We start from the raw sequence: 14,549 nt of genomic DNA on the forward strand, positions 1-14,549 counted from the left end.
CCTGAGGACTGAATGAGCTTTAAGAGCTGAGGTGAACCAGGAACCAGGACAACCAAAGAAAACCTGGAGAGCCTGGAGAACCTGGAGAACCTGGAGAGCCTGGAGAGTCTGGAGAACCTGGAGAGCCTGGAGAGCCTGGAGAACCTGAAGAACCTGGAGAGCCTGGAGAACCAGACCTCCGGATGGTTTCAGTTTGACATGGGGTCCATGTGACAGGTGAGACTGCGAGCTGTGCTGCGATTGGTTGTCACACGTAGATATCTGTCTCCGTGGAAACGGCAGGACGGCAGCTTACTGCGGAGAGAAGAGAGCGCCACCAACTGGTCAGTGAGTCACTTTTCCTCAGTCTATCCAACACGTTGCCAAAGTGAAACACACACACACACACACGCACGCACGCACGCACGCACGCACGCACGCACACACGCACGCACGCACACACACACACACACACACACACACACATGCACACACACACACACACACCCAGAGCGTACCATTGTGTTTGTCCTCCTCCTGGCTGATCTTGCTCTGGTGCATCGCGACATAAACGCTCTCCATCTGATCTGAAGTGACAAAGTAGGTTTCTCGTGTGTGTGTGTGTGTGTGTGTGTGTGTGTGTGTGTGTGTGTGTGTGTGTGTGTGTGTGTGTGTGTGTGTGTCTGTGTGTACCTGAGACGGGCTTCCCCTTATTCATCCTCCTCTTGCTCCCCAGGATGCAGAGTGGGATGACGAGGAGCAGCAGCAGCATGAGAGAGCAGCAGACGGCGGCAGATCGTCTGGCGAAGCTCCGGCCGGAGTCCGAAGAGAAACCAGCTGCCGTTGTAGCTCTGGCTGCGTACTCGCCATCCACCCGGAGCAGGAACTCCTTCACGGAGATCAGTTTGCCGCTGCTGTTGAACAGCTCCAGCTTGTAGTTTCCGGCGTACTCTCCGGTGATGCGGTACAACTGGAGCGAGCCGTCGGCCAGCAGCTCGCAGCGCTCGCCGTCACACTCCGACGTGTGGACGGATGTCACCAGCAGGTAGTCGTGGGTCCAGCGGACTTCGTAGTCCTGCTTGGTCTGCAGGCCAGAGTTCAGCAGCACGGTCTCCCCATTAGACGCCCGCACCTCCGCGATCTCCCCTGAGGGTCAGAGGTCACCTACATGAGTACGCAGTACATGAACACTGAATAAAGACATCGTTAAACTATTGTCACGTCATGATGTCACTGATGTGAACAAAAGTTTCCGGTGCAGGAAGTAACCTGATGTGCACCTTTATGATTGGATTGTACTACACCACCACCTGCGATCCCGCCGTGATTTCAATTGGATGTTGCAAAAATAATTCGATTGAAGTGTTGATATGGTGGAAATTTAATTGGACTGCTTTTGGTCCAAACTGTAAACACAAAAAACAACATGCATAAAATGGATTTGTTGGTTTTATCTCTGTTAAAAGTGCCTAAAAGTAACTGTGTTGTATTTGGGGCTATAGTAATAAAGTTGAATTGAATTGAATAAAACACACAAAACAAATGGGGAAAAAAAAATCACAATATTGGTCGAAAATACACATAAAAGTGCAAACACACACACACACACACACACACACACACACACACACACACACACACACACACACACACACACACACACACACACACACACACACACACACACACACACACACACACAGCACTTCTAAAGAATGGAAACACGCAAACACATTGAAAAGAAAATCTGTTTGAATTGGAACTATAAATACTTCGAACCTGAGAACAGTAAAACAAAACTCCTCAAGCAGGTTGAAACTACCAGAACATTACCCATAATGCTTTCTGACTGGTTGCTTATGAGTGAAAATCATTTCGGGTTTACATCAGGTCACTGACCCTCACTCTTCATCGCCATTATCGTCATTGTCATCGTCATCATCATCGTTGTTGTCGTCAGGACCGGGGGTGACATGGCTCCGCCCCCTTTAGCTGTCTATCACTGTGAGGAGGAAATGGACATTTTAAGTGGTTTCCTGTTTTGTCTCTAAAGTCTGTCCGACACAGTCCTGCCCTACTTTCCCCAACGGTATTATTCTGGTCGGTCCTCGCACGTGATTGGCTGATTGGCAAATAAAGTCTTGCTCCTTGACTCACAGCTGTGATTTTGGAATAGCAACTATATGTTTATGGATCATAACCGTGACTTTACAGATTGTCGCAGCAGCTTATAAAACTGTCCCTGTAACTTTACAGGCTTGGAACAAGCGCCATCTCCTCCATCACACTATTAGATACGGGCAGGTCGGACTGACTCCGCCCATTTCCACGGTCAGCAGAACGACGTCAGTCACATGTATGAACTCTGGAGACGGCTAGTTTGAATTGAACTGAACCATCGTCATGGTGACAGTAACCATGTGCGTGTGCTCGACAGATTTTCCTGTATTACACATTAGAATAGAATAGAATAGAATAGAATAGAATAGAATAGAATAGACAGTACAGCAAAAAGAGTCGCAGAGAGCCTGTAGTAATCTGTTGGTCGTAGAATTTGAACCTAAATACACGACTTTTCCTCTCTAACCTCCGAGCCACCACTGCCCGAAAAGAGTTTAAGCTTCAACTGGAGTCTCTGTCTAGAAATGTCAAAGGTCAGGTAGACGTTTGTCCATTTGCTCCAGTGGTTTATTGGTCAGTCAGTTTGTTCAACAGGTGAGTCGGTTGTTGAGTCAGTTTGTGGTGACCCTAACCCTAACCCCACCAAAAGGTCGATGAGAGTTTGAGGACTAGAGCATGTGAGCGAGTGGTGCACTGAGTCACAGACACACTACCGATCAAAAACTAAACTCTGAAAGAAAAAGAACATGCTACGTACTTTACCTCCAGTGAGAAACCGATCAACTGGTCCGAGAGCGGGACCGAGACCCTGAACCAGAACCAGAACCCGGCAGTGGATCCGGAACAAAAACGCAGTCCTGTCCATGTGAGGCTGAAGCCCTCCGTCAGACACCAGACTGAGCAGCAGGTACTGGAAGAGAAACTGACAACAGGAAGCATCAGACGACCACAACAACCTGCAGTGTTAATCAAAACCACGAACAGGAGCTCTGACCTTCTAAAGATCGGCTCTTTACTCTCATAGCGTGTCACACGTCCGGTCTTCATGAATTACCACAGTAACCAGCTGAGCCTATTTCAGGTCAAGCTGTGAGACCTGCTCATCAAACGATGGAGCAGAGGTGACGTGCAGCAGGTTTATTGATTGAAGACATTACAAACACACGTGAGGCTTTCAACGGTTATGTATTGAAATCTTTCGATCAGAGCCACAGGCAACCATAGAATTTGAGAATCTGCTGCACGTACCTCACGCACGCTTGTAATTCACTCAGCGACCTGATGGGGGCAGTGGTGTGGTGATCAGACTGACCTGATGGGGGCAGTGTTTGCCCCTCTGATGGTGAATCTTGATGGCTGATTGGTTGATGCAGCTGGACAGTTTGTCCAATCAACTGCAAGCTGAAGTCCATCGAGAAACTCCACAGAGACCAGCCATCTTATTTCACCCTATTGTTCAATATCTAGGTGAGTTTGAAACGTATTCTGCTGAAAGTTGAGACTACGGAATGAGTGAACAGATGAACTCAGGATATAGTTATTAATGCAATATTGGGTGATATAAAGAGCAGGCAGGTTGTTTTCGCACTAGCCAAGGTGTCCACAAGCACAAATCTATTAAAGGCCAAAAACTAAATAATTCTGACCTTTCAAAATGCCATAAAATCAACATAACGTAACTTGCCAATAATGGAATAAATAGCAAACCAACCATAAATAAGACTGCTGCATAGTATGAGTCCTCAATGAGTGAATATGGTGACTACGCCACCCATTATGCCTGCTTTTGATGGCAAACTGCCAACGAATCTTTTGTTTACTTTATTGGCTAGTTAAAACAATAATCTTTTTAAAATGATTTCATCATCAGACAATCAAATAAAGCTGCTCAATGAATGTTTATTACCTTGAAAAGCCCCAAAATGATAACAACATGGACCATTTTCACACTAGTGCTCATTCCACATCTTCAAAAGTAAAGTCGTAGGGAGGGATGCACCGATACCAGTATCAGGTATCGGAGAAAAATTGCTTGTACAACAGCAGCAATGTAAACACTTTTAGATCGGCAGAGCCGGATTTTACGGATCACTTTAACTACTCAGTGAAGCCAGTAGCCCCGGGCCATGCTACATGCTACATGCTACATGCTAAAGAGGTCCGGGGCTCACACGCAGCAGTGGTTAGCGCTCTCACCTCGCAGTTTATTGTTTATTACGATCCCCACAAAGTGGTGGCTTGTCTTCCAGGGGTCCAATGATAAAAATATTAATTTCATTTCACCAAACATTAAAACAAAACAAAAAAATGCATAAAAACACACTACAGTAATAATGATAATCATAGAAATAATAATGCAAACAGATATTTACACAGCATGCAGTGGTACAAAGCAGTTAATGCTTACATTGCACATAGAAGTTCTTTTATCCTCCTTTTCTAAAACAATTGATTTTTACCCTCTCTAATATTAAAAGGAAGTGAGTTCCAGGCCGTTGCTCCTCTGTAAGCAATAGTTAATTTTGTGCCGAGGGACATCCAAATCTCCCTGATGACCCTTGGCGACTCAAACAATTGTGACAGAAGTCAGTTTTGAGAACAGGGGGCTGGACAGTCAGCAGAACTTTTCTTAGCCTCAGCAATACCTCTGCCCATCATGCCAACAGTACGATTACATACAGATCCCTTGAGGCAGACCACATGGTGGCGTTTTAGTATTTGACAAACTGCCATTAAAAAACTCTTGTTGAACACGATGAGAAAGATAAGTGCTCCTCCATTTCAGTTCTGTTTGAGAACCCATAGTATTTTAGTTTTTCCATTAAAATGCAGTCGTCATTAACATCAAAAGCTGCCGTGACATCCAACAGAACAGCTCCTACTGATTTATTTTCATCTAAGGATGTCAACCATTCATCCGTCATATGAGCTAGAGCCGTGTTAGTAGAATGCCCCCGTCATATGAGCTAGAGCCGTGTTAGTAGAATGCCCCCGTCTATATGCACGCTCAGCATTTGTAAGGAGCTTGTGTTCATTAAAATACTTCATAATCTGGTAAAAAACTATTTTTTCAAATAATTTACCGGGTAAAGGGAGGAGGGTTGCAAAATTCTGGGAATTTTCAAAGTTGGAAACCTTCCATGGGAACTAATGGGGAATTTATGGGAAGAAAATAGACATTTTCAAAACTGAAGGTTGGCCCTCAACAGGGGTTGGTGTATGTTTTGGTGATTGGAATTTCCGTTCAGATAAGGATATATATATATATATATATATATATATATATATATATAAAAAGAGCCATTATTTGATTTTCAATTTAAAATTCAAAAATCAAAACCAAAATTCAATACATTTTTCTTTATCGTGATCAAGAAGGGACAAACAAAACTTTAAAAACAGGTTGATTGTCATTTTCTGTTTCTCAAAACAAATAATGAAATCGTTTTTCTTTTTGTGCAACCGGAAGTTGCCGTGTTTCGAAACAAGAGCGCGTATGAGGACACCATGTTTCTGGCAACAGCACTAAAATCTCTGACTTCTACCTTTTGGGTTCCTTTAGCCACATTAAAATGTCTTTAGTACTTTACTCTGAAGTGATTTGTGACATTTGTGAGCTCATATTTGTCCAAAGTGGGGGGGGAGGAGGTTTTTCTGCAACAACCCAGAGGAGACTTTGGCTGAAAATGGCTTCAGCTTGATATGAATTCTGAGTTAAAATGCAGTGTGTTGTGTTAAAACATGTGATCATGTGTCCTGCAGGCCTGAACACAGCAACCTGTGCTTCATCGTCTCATTTAGTGACTTTTCAAGCTCATTATTGAAAGTTCGTCTGTTCTAAACTCATTTTATTCAGGTGGCCACGTGCATCGTCAGCTCAGTGACAATTCACTTCATTTATACAATTTAAAATTTCCAAAATTCCCCAGCTTAACTTCCCATGGAAAGCTTCATGAAATTTTCCGCCCCTTTGCACCCCTAATAGGGAGTAAATTAATTGATCTGCAATTAGAACCAGTAAATGGCAGTTTTCCATCTTTAGGTAAAGGAATCATTTTTGATTGCTTCCAAAGGTCTGGAAAGTTTCCTCTAAGGATTGAAAGATTAAAGATGTGACAAGTTGGTTTCGTTAGCAGCAACTTTAATGATATTTTTCCGTGAGAATGTTCTGGTTCAAATACTGGCCCGGGCTTTTTTCTATGTGGAGTTCGCATTTTCGTCACATGTGTGTGGGAACACTGGTTTCCTCCAACGGCACAAAAAAAAAAATACCATGTACCGTGGTTCCCTGAGCAAGACCCTCGGCGGCTACCGAGGCTCACTCGGGAAAGAAATCGCCCAAAAGGGATTAATACAGTACGATCAAAAAACTAAACATGCCAAACAACAAGGCAGCAAAACAAGATCATAGTGGGGTCAGGGTGGAGCAGGGTGGGTCACAGTGGAGTCAGGGTGGAGCAGGGTCAGTCATGGTGGGGTCACAGTGGAGTCAGGGTGGGTCAGAGTGGGGTCAGGGTGGAGCAGGGTGGGTCATAGTGGGGTCAGGGTGGGTCAGAGTGGGGTCAGGGTGGGTCAGAGTGGGGTCAGGGTGGGTCAGAGTGGGGTCAGGGTGGAGCAGGGTGGGGTCAGGGTGGGTCATAGTGGGGTCAGGGTGGGTCAGAGTGGGGTCAGGGTGGGTCAGGGTGGAGCAGGGTGGGTCATAGTGGGATCAGGGTGGGTCATGGTGGGGTCAGGGTGGGTCAGGGTGGGTCATAGTGGGGTCAGGGTGGGTCAGAGTGGGGTCAGGGTGGGTCAGGGTGGAGCAGGGTGGGTCATAGTGGGATCAGGGTGGGTCATGGTGGGGTCAGGGTGGGTCAGGGTGGGTCAGGGTGGGTCATAGTGGAGTCAGGGTGGGGTCAGAGTAAACGCAGTCACAGCAGCATACTGGAGCTTCAGTTCAGTCTCAGTGTGCTCCTGAACTTCAGGAGGTCCTCCACACTGTCCTCGGCGGTGGCCTGCTCCACCAGGCGGCGGGCTCCTTCCTCCAGGACCCGGTAGTACCTCCTCAGCTCCTCCAGCTCACACTGATGTCGCTCCTCCAGCTGCTGGCGCTCCTGCTGGGCCTCCTCCAGCTTCTGCTCATACTGGGACTTGATGGCTCGGACCTCTTCCTCCAGCTTCTCTTCATACAGTTTTTTGAGTCGAGACTCTTTCTCAGCCAGCATGAGCGCCACCTGCTGGTAGGTGTTATTAGAGTAACATGCTCCGCCATTGGCAGACACCATGTGCTCCACCTTCTGCAGCAGATCCAGGACCTGAACCCGGTCGTTGGTCCTGCTGTTGTTGAGGAGGTGGAACCTGCGTCCGGCCTTGTCCAGGAGCTCCTGTAGCTCAGGCCCCGCCTCCTGCAGCTGTCTGTCTACGTCAGTGGGCTCCGGGTCATCCTGGACAAACAGGATGATGGTGTACCTCCAGGCGTCCTCTCCAAACATCTCCTCCACCTGCTTCACGGCCTCCCGCTCCTCTGCCGTGAAGGGCCCCACCTTGACCACCAGCAGGATGGCGTGGGGCCCCGGCGCCGACATGTTGATGCATTTGGAGATCTCTCTCTTTATGGCGTGCTCAGACAGTGACGTGTCGAAGAGGCCGGGAGTGTCCACCACGGCCAGGGTCCAACCGGACACCTCCGCCATCTCCTTACTGCACTCACGGGTCACTGGCGACGAGAGAAGACCGTTAAACACTGCGTGTGTGTGTGTGTGTGTGTGTGTGTGTGTGTGTGTGTGTGTGTGTGTGTGTGTGTGTGTGTGTGTGTGTGTGTGTGTGTGTGTGTGTGCGTGTGTGTGTGTTACCTGAGGTATGACTGACTGCTGTTCTGAAGGCGTCCCTTCCCAGGATGGTGTTTCCACTCGAGCTCTTCCCTGCTCCGGTCTTTCCCACCAGCACCAGCCTGAAATCTGCAGCAGGTCCACAACATCAAGCCTGATCAGGTGTTTCGGTTTAAGTGGTTCCCCTGCCGACTGGTGGGTAGGGTACGACTAAACCTCGTCAATCCCCGTGCTCGTGCTGAAGGAAAATCCTCACTTGGGAACTGACTGTCTTCACGCTCTGTGATTGGCCAGTCACACACAGAGCCCCGCCCCTCCAGACACTGTGCCCAGCCTCACTCTAACACACACACACACACACACACACACACACACACACACACACACACACACACACACACACACACACACACACACACACACACACACACACACAGGGACTGATCTCTCTCTGTGCTTGGCTTGACTCTAGCTCATGTTGCTCTCTTCAGTGCTCCTCAGGTTTTCTTCAGCTCGCCTCTATTTCAGTTTGTATGATATTTAAAGTTATTTGGTGAACTTGTTTCGTAACGTACGCGGTGCTTTTGACAAAAGTCTGCTTGCTCTTAGTTTGGCTGGTGGTGTGAAGTCTGTTGGAAAACATTGGTCGTACTGAACGTGGTGCTTTTGAGAAGAAGACAGTGAACAAGGCTGGCACATTATTTCCCTGTTTGCCACCACTGGATGTTTACATGAATCACTGGGTTCACACAGATCATTAAAAAATAAACAGTCTTACAGACCACTTACACACATATAGCTGAACACACAAAGTAGCCTATATGAATATGTTTATTGTTCATAAAATAAATTATTTATAAACATTAAATCTCAATTCTGAGGCTGTTCTGTAAATAGTTTTCAAATAAACTATAAATAAAGCAGCTTCTGATCAATCCATATCAATTTCAGACTTAAAATAACGTACCGATTTAAGCCCCACCCAGTTTCACTTGAACCACGCCCACTTCCGGTTTAGGCCCCGAGGATACAGATCATTTAGACGGTTGGCAGGTTTACGCCGAATACACACGAGAAATGTTCCTCATTTTCCATATTAAACCGATTAAAAACTAGCAAAAATACGTATCGGGACGTGTTTTTGACATAACGTTCACAAATTGGCTTCTCTGCGTTGCAACTGAGGTGTATTTGAACACACAGTGGTCGTATGGTGACGTTAAACGATCGCAAACAGTTTTGCGATCATCACTTTGAAAAGTTAATGAAAGTTGAGTTGAGGTTTGGACCGTTGAAGTAATTTGTGATTGACTGTTTGATCCCCGCCTGTTTCAGCATCTGCTGTTCCTTGCAGTAGCAAGGGAAGCTGCAGGAAGCGGTTCATCAGTTGACAGGGGAGCCAGTTCATCTGTAACACCGGCCCACCGGCTCACACACATACAACAGCCTACAGACTGCATCCAAGTTCCTCACCTATAATCACATCCTTGCTGAATCGCCTCCTTCTCCATGATGCTGTTCACAGGAAACATGTTTGTTTACACAACAACAACAACTTGTCTGACAGAGGAAGAAAAAAAAATCACAGCAGGAGCAAATAACTCTCTCTCTCTCTCTCTCTCTCACACACACACACACACACACACACACACACGCACGCACGCACGCACGCACGCACGCACGCACGCACGCACACACACACACACACACACACACACACACACACACACACACACACACACACACACACACACACACACACACACACACACACACACACACACACGAACTTTCTCCATGAGCTTAAAACGATCAGAAATTCTCACCGGAGACGTCAGCCGCCGCCATCACTTCTCTTTCGCTTCACACACACATACTTCCGGTCCATAGAATAAAACTCTGCATTTCCGAGACATCAAATTGAAAATGAATCCACATTTCCGCACACAAATATATTGTTTTCTACGTGTGTGTACATCCAAATGAAATCCGAGTCTTTCCTGTCTGACTTCTGTCGAATCATCGGTACTGCATGACTCGATTCTAACGCAATGGTGGATTTTATTCTGAAAAGCTATTCCGTATGCGTCAATATTTTTCTTATTGAAATCGAAAGTGTTTTGAGGCGACCTCGCCCTGCTCTCAGGTCTGTATGGTTGTTTGTTTGTTTGATTGGTATTGCTTGTTTGTTATGTTTATTTGAGATCGTTGTCGATATGTTGTGTTAAAGTGTGATTGGGAGGGAGAGAAAGAGAGAAAGTGCCGGGCTGTGATTTGTTGAAGCGTTTGCAGCTCAGCTTCAGGCCGTGTCCACTCATCCACAACATTTATGCACTTTAGGAACGGGAAAACAATGTTTGTTTGTTGTTGTTGTTTTTGTTTATTTTACTGATGATGTCTGATTAAGGTCATCATTGGCCCCTAGGCATGCAATCCTTTTCTTTGGGACCCCCTTATGCAGGGCCGCCCCTGGCCAAGTGGGGGTCCTAAGCAGGATTTTATTTGGGGCCCCCCCTTCCAATATAAAAATAATAATAATAATAACAATAATAATAACAATAAATTACAATTACTAACGAATCAAATGAACAGCCTCTATCAACAGTGGAACAATCACTTTACAGATCCACACGTCTGAAAAAACTTTGTGGCATAAACAGTTTATGCCACAAAGTGTTTTCTTTTATATTTCAACAACATCCCACCTTCAAGTGAAGCACGAGCCTCTGACTGTTTGGACTTTTTCTTTCTTTTGCTCGCTCCTGAATCGTATTGACGTTTGGATGCCGTCTCTCTCTCTCTACTCTCTACCTGGAAACAACTGCTGATTGGTCAGATGGTGATGCTTCGCGCTTTCAATCATTGCGTCTCTTTTTTCTCTCTCTCTCTCTCCTGCCTCGGGCTGACTTTGCGCATTTGCAGAGAATGATGATACTTTATTGATCCCGAGGGAAATTCAATTCACTTGCGCAAAATGGGGGCCCCCCATGGATGGCGGGGCCCTACGCACAGCGCGTGTTCTGCGTGTAGGGAGGGGCGGGCCTGCCCTTATGCGACATGGCCAAACTTAACTTTTAGTATGTTCACCACTACAGCAGTCCAATAATGTCTCACTCACACACACACACACACACACACACACACACACACACACACACACACACACACACACACACACACACACACACACACACACACACACACACACACACACACACACAGAGTTGTATACTTGCATTTCTGTAACACTGAATATACCAGATGGGGGGAAATACACAAAGTAGCAGCACTTGTATAATATATGCATATATATATATATATTTTTTTTTTTTTTAATTTATGACAAACACAGCACCTACTAGCGGCACGACATAACAACTACACCTTTTCCGATATTTATATAATGTTTTGGTGTAAACAGTCATCGTTTTCAAATCATCCAAGACATTTCAAATGATGCGTTCCAGAGAAATTCTGCTTCGTTTGGTTACGTATGAAAACTCACCTGGACTCTGACCATTTGCAAGTGAACTGTGGTCAGTGTGAACGTGTCAGGGACGATCAGTGGACCGAGTGGGAGGACGTGAGGTTGAGTGCAGTGCATTCTGGGTAGGAAACAAACAAAGCTAACCGTGCAAATTGGAAACCGCCACAGAAAGGAAAAGTTGGAAAATGTCTGGTGCTCGGACGTGAAGTAGAGGAAGACTCATTGAAATCTGGTCTGGATACTAAATATTGCAGTTTCCTGTGGCGACCTATTAGCTACTAGCTGGCTAAAGGCGCGGGAGTTCCGCATTGTCAATAAGCCGGGTTTCTACTTCATCATGCTTTTCTTCCTCTCTGGTCAGTATTTATTTCGGGCGATAGCGCCCTCAAATGAGCGGCTATTGTAATTGCCACGTAGTGGTGGCACCCTGGGTGAGTTGAGGCTGTATCCCTCACCTCAGACGTCTCTCACCTCAGACAACATCACTTCTGTAACCTCCTCCTCTTATGTCTTCTCCTGCAGGTTGCAGCCGGATGTCAGCGATGGAGGATCGTCTCACCATCGTCCTCCTGGGACACACTGGAGTCGGAAAAAGTGCCACTGGAAATACAATTTTAGGACAAAAGGCGTTTGAGTCCAGACGCTCGTTCAAGTCCGTGACAACCAAGATCAACGAGGCTTCAGGAACAGTGTTTGACAGGCAGGTCTCAGTGGTGGACACTCCGGGGATCTTGTGCCTGGGTGCAGATGTGGAGATCAGGTCCTTCTGTCAGGCGTTCCGTAGCTCCTGCCTCTTCTTGGTGGTGGTGAAGGTGGACCGGTTCACAGAGGAGCATGAGAGGGCGGTGGAGGCCGCCCTCAGGGTGGTCGGTCAACAGAGGCATGACAAGACCTTTCTGATCTTCAGTTCTGGAGACTCCTTGGACACAACCCTCGATGACTTCATCAATGAAGACGATGAGTGTCCGCTGCCCAACCTTGTTAAGAAATTCAGAAACCGCTATATGGCCTTCAACAACAGGAGTGGGGGGCCGCAGCAGGTCCGAGAGCTGCTGGAGGCGTCAGGTACCTGCCAACAATGTCTGTAATCCTGGTCCTGGAGGTCCACGGTTCTGCATGTTCTCTAGGTCCTCCTGCTCCAACACTCCTGAATCTGGAGGGTGTGGCATCCTGAAACTCTGCATGAAGCTGAAAACAAGATGCTCAGTAGAGTTGCTCTGTTGGAGCTGAGTGACGTCACTAATATGCAGGACCGGAGCACCTCTGGACTTAAGGCACACCTGAAGGAGCAAGGAGGAGGTGGGCTCCTCGGTGTTACTGAGACTCAGACGGTCCTCTAAAGGTGTGTGTTGTCTTTGTTGCAGGTCATCTGGCCGGGGTCCCTGGTGGTCTGGAGTTGAGGAGGGTGGTGCTGCTGGGGATGTGTGGCGCCGGGAAGAGTTCATCAGGAAACAATCTCCTGGGCAGGGACCGTTTCAGTTCCAGCCCGGGCTTCGAGGCGGTCACTGCCCATTGTGAGCATCATTCAGCGGTGGTGGAGGGTCGAGATCTGGTGGTCCTGGACACTCCTGGACTCACTGACCGCAATGTTCCCGCTCACACTGTAGCCAATAGCATCGTCAGAGCAGTGCAGATGACCGGTCCGGAAATCCACGCCTTCGTCATCGTGGTGAAGATTGATCGGGTCACAGAGGCAGAATGCTCGCTGCTCAACAATCTGCCCAAACTCTTCGGGGCAGAAGCAGCTCGGTACACCATAGTGCTGTTTACCCACGGAGACAAGCTGGACGGCGAGTCCATTGACGATAAGATCACCGCTTCCAGGTTTGCCTCTGAGCTGGTGGCCATGTGTGCCGGGAGGTACTGCGTATTCGACAACAACCAGAGGAGAGACCGGACACAGGTCCGAAACTTCTTGCGCAAAGTGGACGAGATCGTTGCTGCTAACAAAGGAAAACCCTGTCGTACTGTTGAACTCAGCCGTGACTGTGGGGGATTCCCCCGGCGCTCACAGATCGACTCCAGTGGGTCCGGTATGGATCAAATGTCTCATGATGAGCCGCCAGAGGAAAATCTCACCTTTTGGCAGCAAATTGTACTCTTCTTCACCAGATTAATTGAACGGATTCGTTCTCTATGCAGCAGTGAGGGTCCCTCCTCAGTATCATACCACAGATTAGCTCAGTACTGACACATTCTTCCTCTGAGAGCTGTGAGGGCAGGTGTGGATGATGGCGCGCCCTCAGGGTTTCTTTCTGATCAGATCCCAATTAAAACCAGAGCAAATAGCCAGTATCACCAGTACTCTGAACAAAAGTGTGTGTCGTGTGTGTTTCGAGTCCAGAATCTGAATGATTTCCTGTTCCAGGTGTGGTATCGCTGCCTCCTGGAGGCCAACTGTGATGAACCTCTGCCTCATATTGATTGTTTTTAAAGTGGAACAAATAACTTGTGTCTTCTCACCGTGGAACCTCAATGATTAATGGGATTTTTTTCTTTTTTCTCCTGATTACTTAGAGATGTTTAAAGAGAAGTTTCTCGTTCTAGTCATTTTTAGCAAAGCTTTTGGAGCCACATGAGGAGATAGACTCCGCCCACAAAGTCTCATGCAGTACTGTGATTGTGGCTCAGAGTTCTCTGATGATTCTTCAAATGTTATTTCCTAATTTTAAGTTTTATTTTCACTATTTTGATATTTTGTGAGACTTGTTTATGTCGACATTTACTTCAATTATTGTTGTTTTACAGATTTATGATAGATTTTTTTTTTATTTGCAGGTTTATTATTAGAATGGAACTCACTTTTAAATATGTGACGTTTTATGATGGAATCACTTTTTTTTCTTGTATATTTTTTACTTTAAAAAATGTGACAGACAGAAAAAATACCCGAAATGTAAAATGGAATTATAAATCCAACAAATGTAAATTTACATTAAAATTATCATTATTTCCATACATTTATTTTATATAAATATTTTTCTATGGACATTTTATAGGTTTGAACTTTCAACAGCATGCAAAGTTTTGTTTTCTACTAAAGCAACAAATTGTTTCCTGGTAAATGTTTGTTTCCTTTAAAAGTTTCTTTGTAAAAACGGTACAGGAATGTAAACAATCTTGTTTTTTCAATATGAAAACAAACAAATATGGTT

At 46.2% G+C, this 14,549-nt stretch overlaps 1 protein-coding gene across 1 annotated transcript; it reads right to left on the reverse strand.

The window, feature by feature from the left end:
• Positions 1–7,031: 7,031 nt before the first annotated feature.
• LOC308139154 (GTPase IMAP family member 4-like) lies at positions 7,032–9,755 on the reverse strand (the record flags this gene model as incomplete). The annotated part of the gene is made up of 3 exons (XM_080508499.1): positions 7,032–7,795; positions 7,932–8,036; positions 9,734–9,755. 3 exons carry the CDS (start codon positions 9,753–9,755, stop codon positions 7,032–7,034), a joined length of 891 nt encoding a protein of 296 aa, XP_080364625.1.
• Positions 9,756–14,549: the final 4,794 nt, after the last annotated feature.

Source organism: Blennius ocellaris, assembly GCF_963422515.1.
Source record: "Blennius ocellaris genome assembly, chromosome: 14".
NCBI lineage: Eukaryota > Metazoa > Chordata > Actinopteri > Blenniiformes > Blenniidae > Blennius > Blennius ocellaris.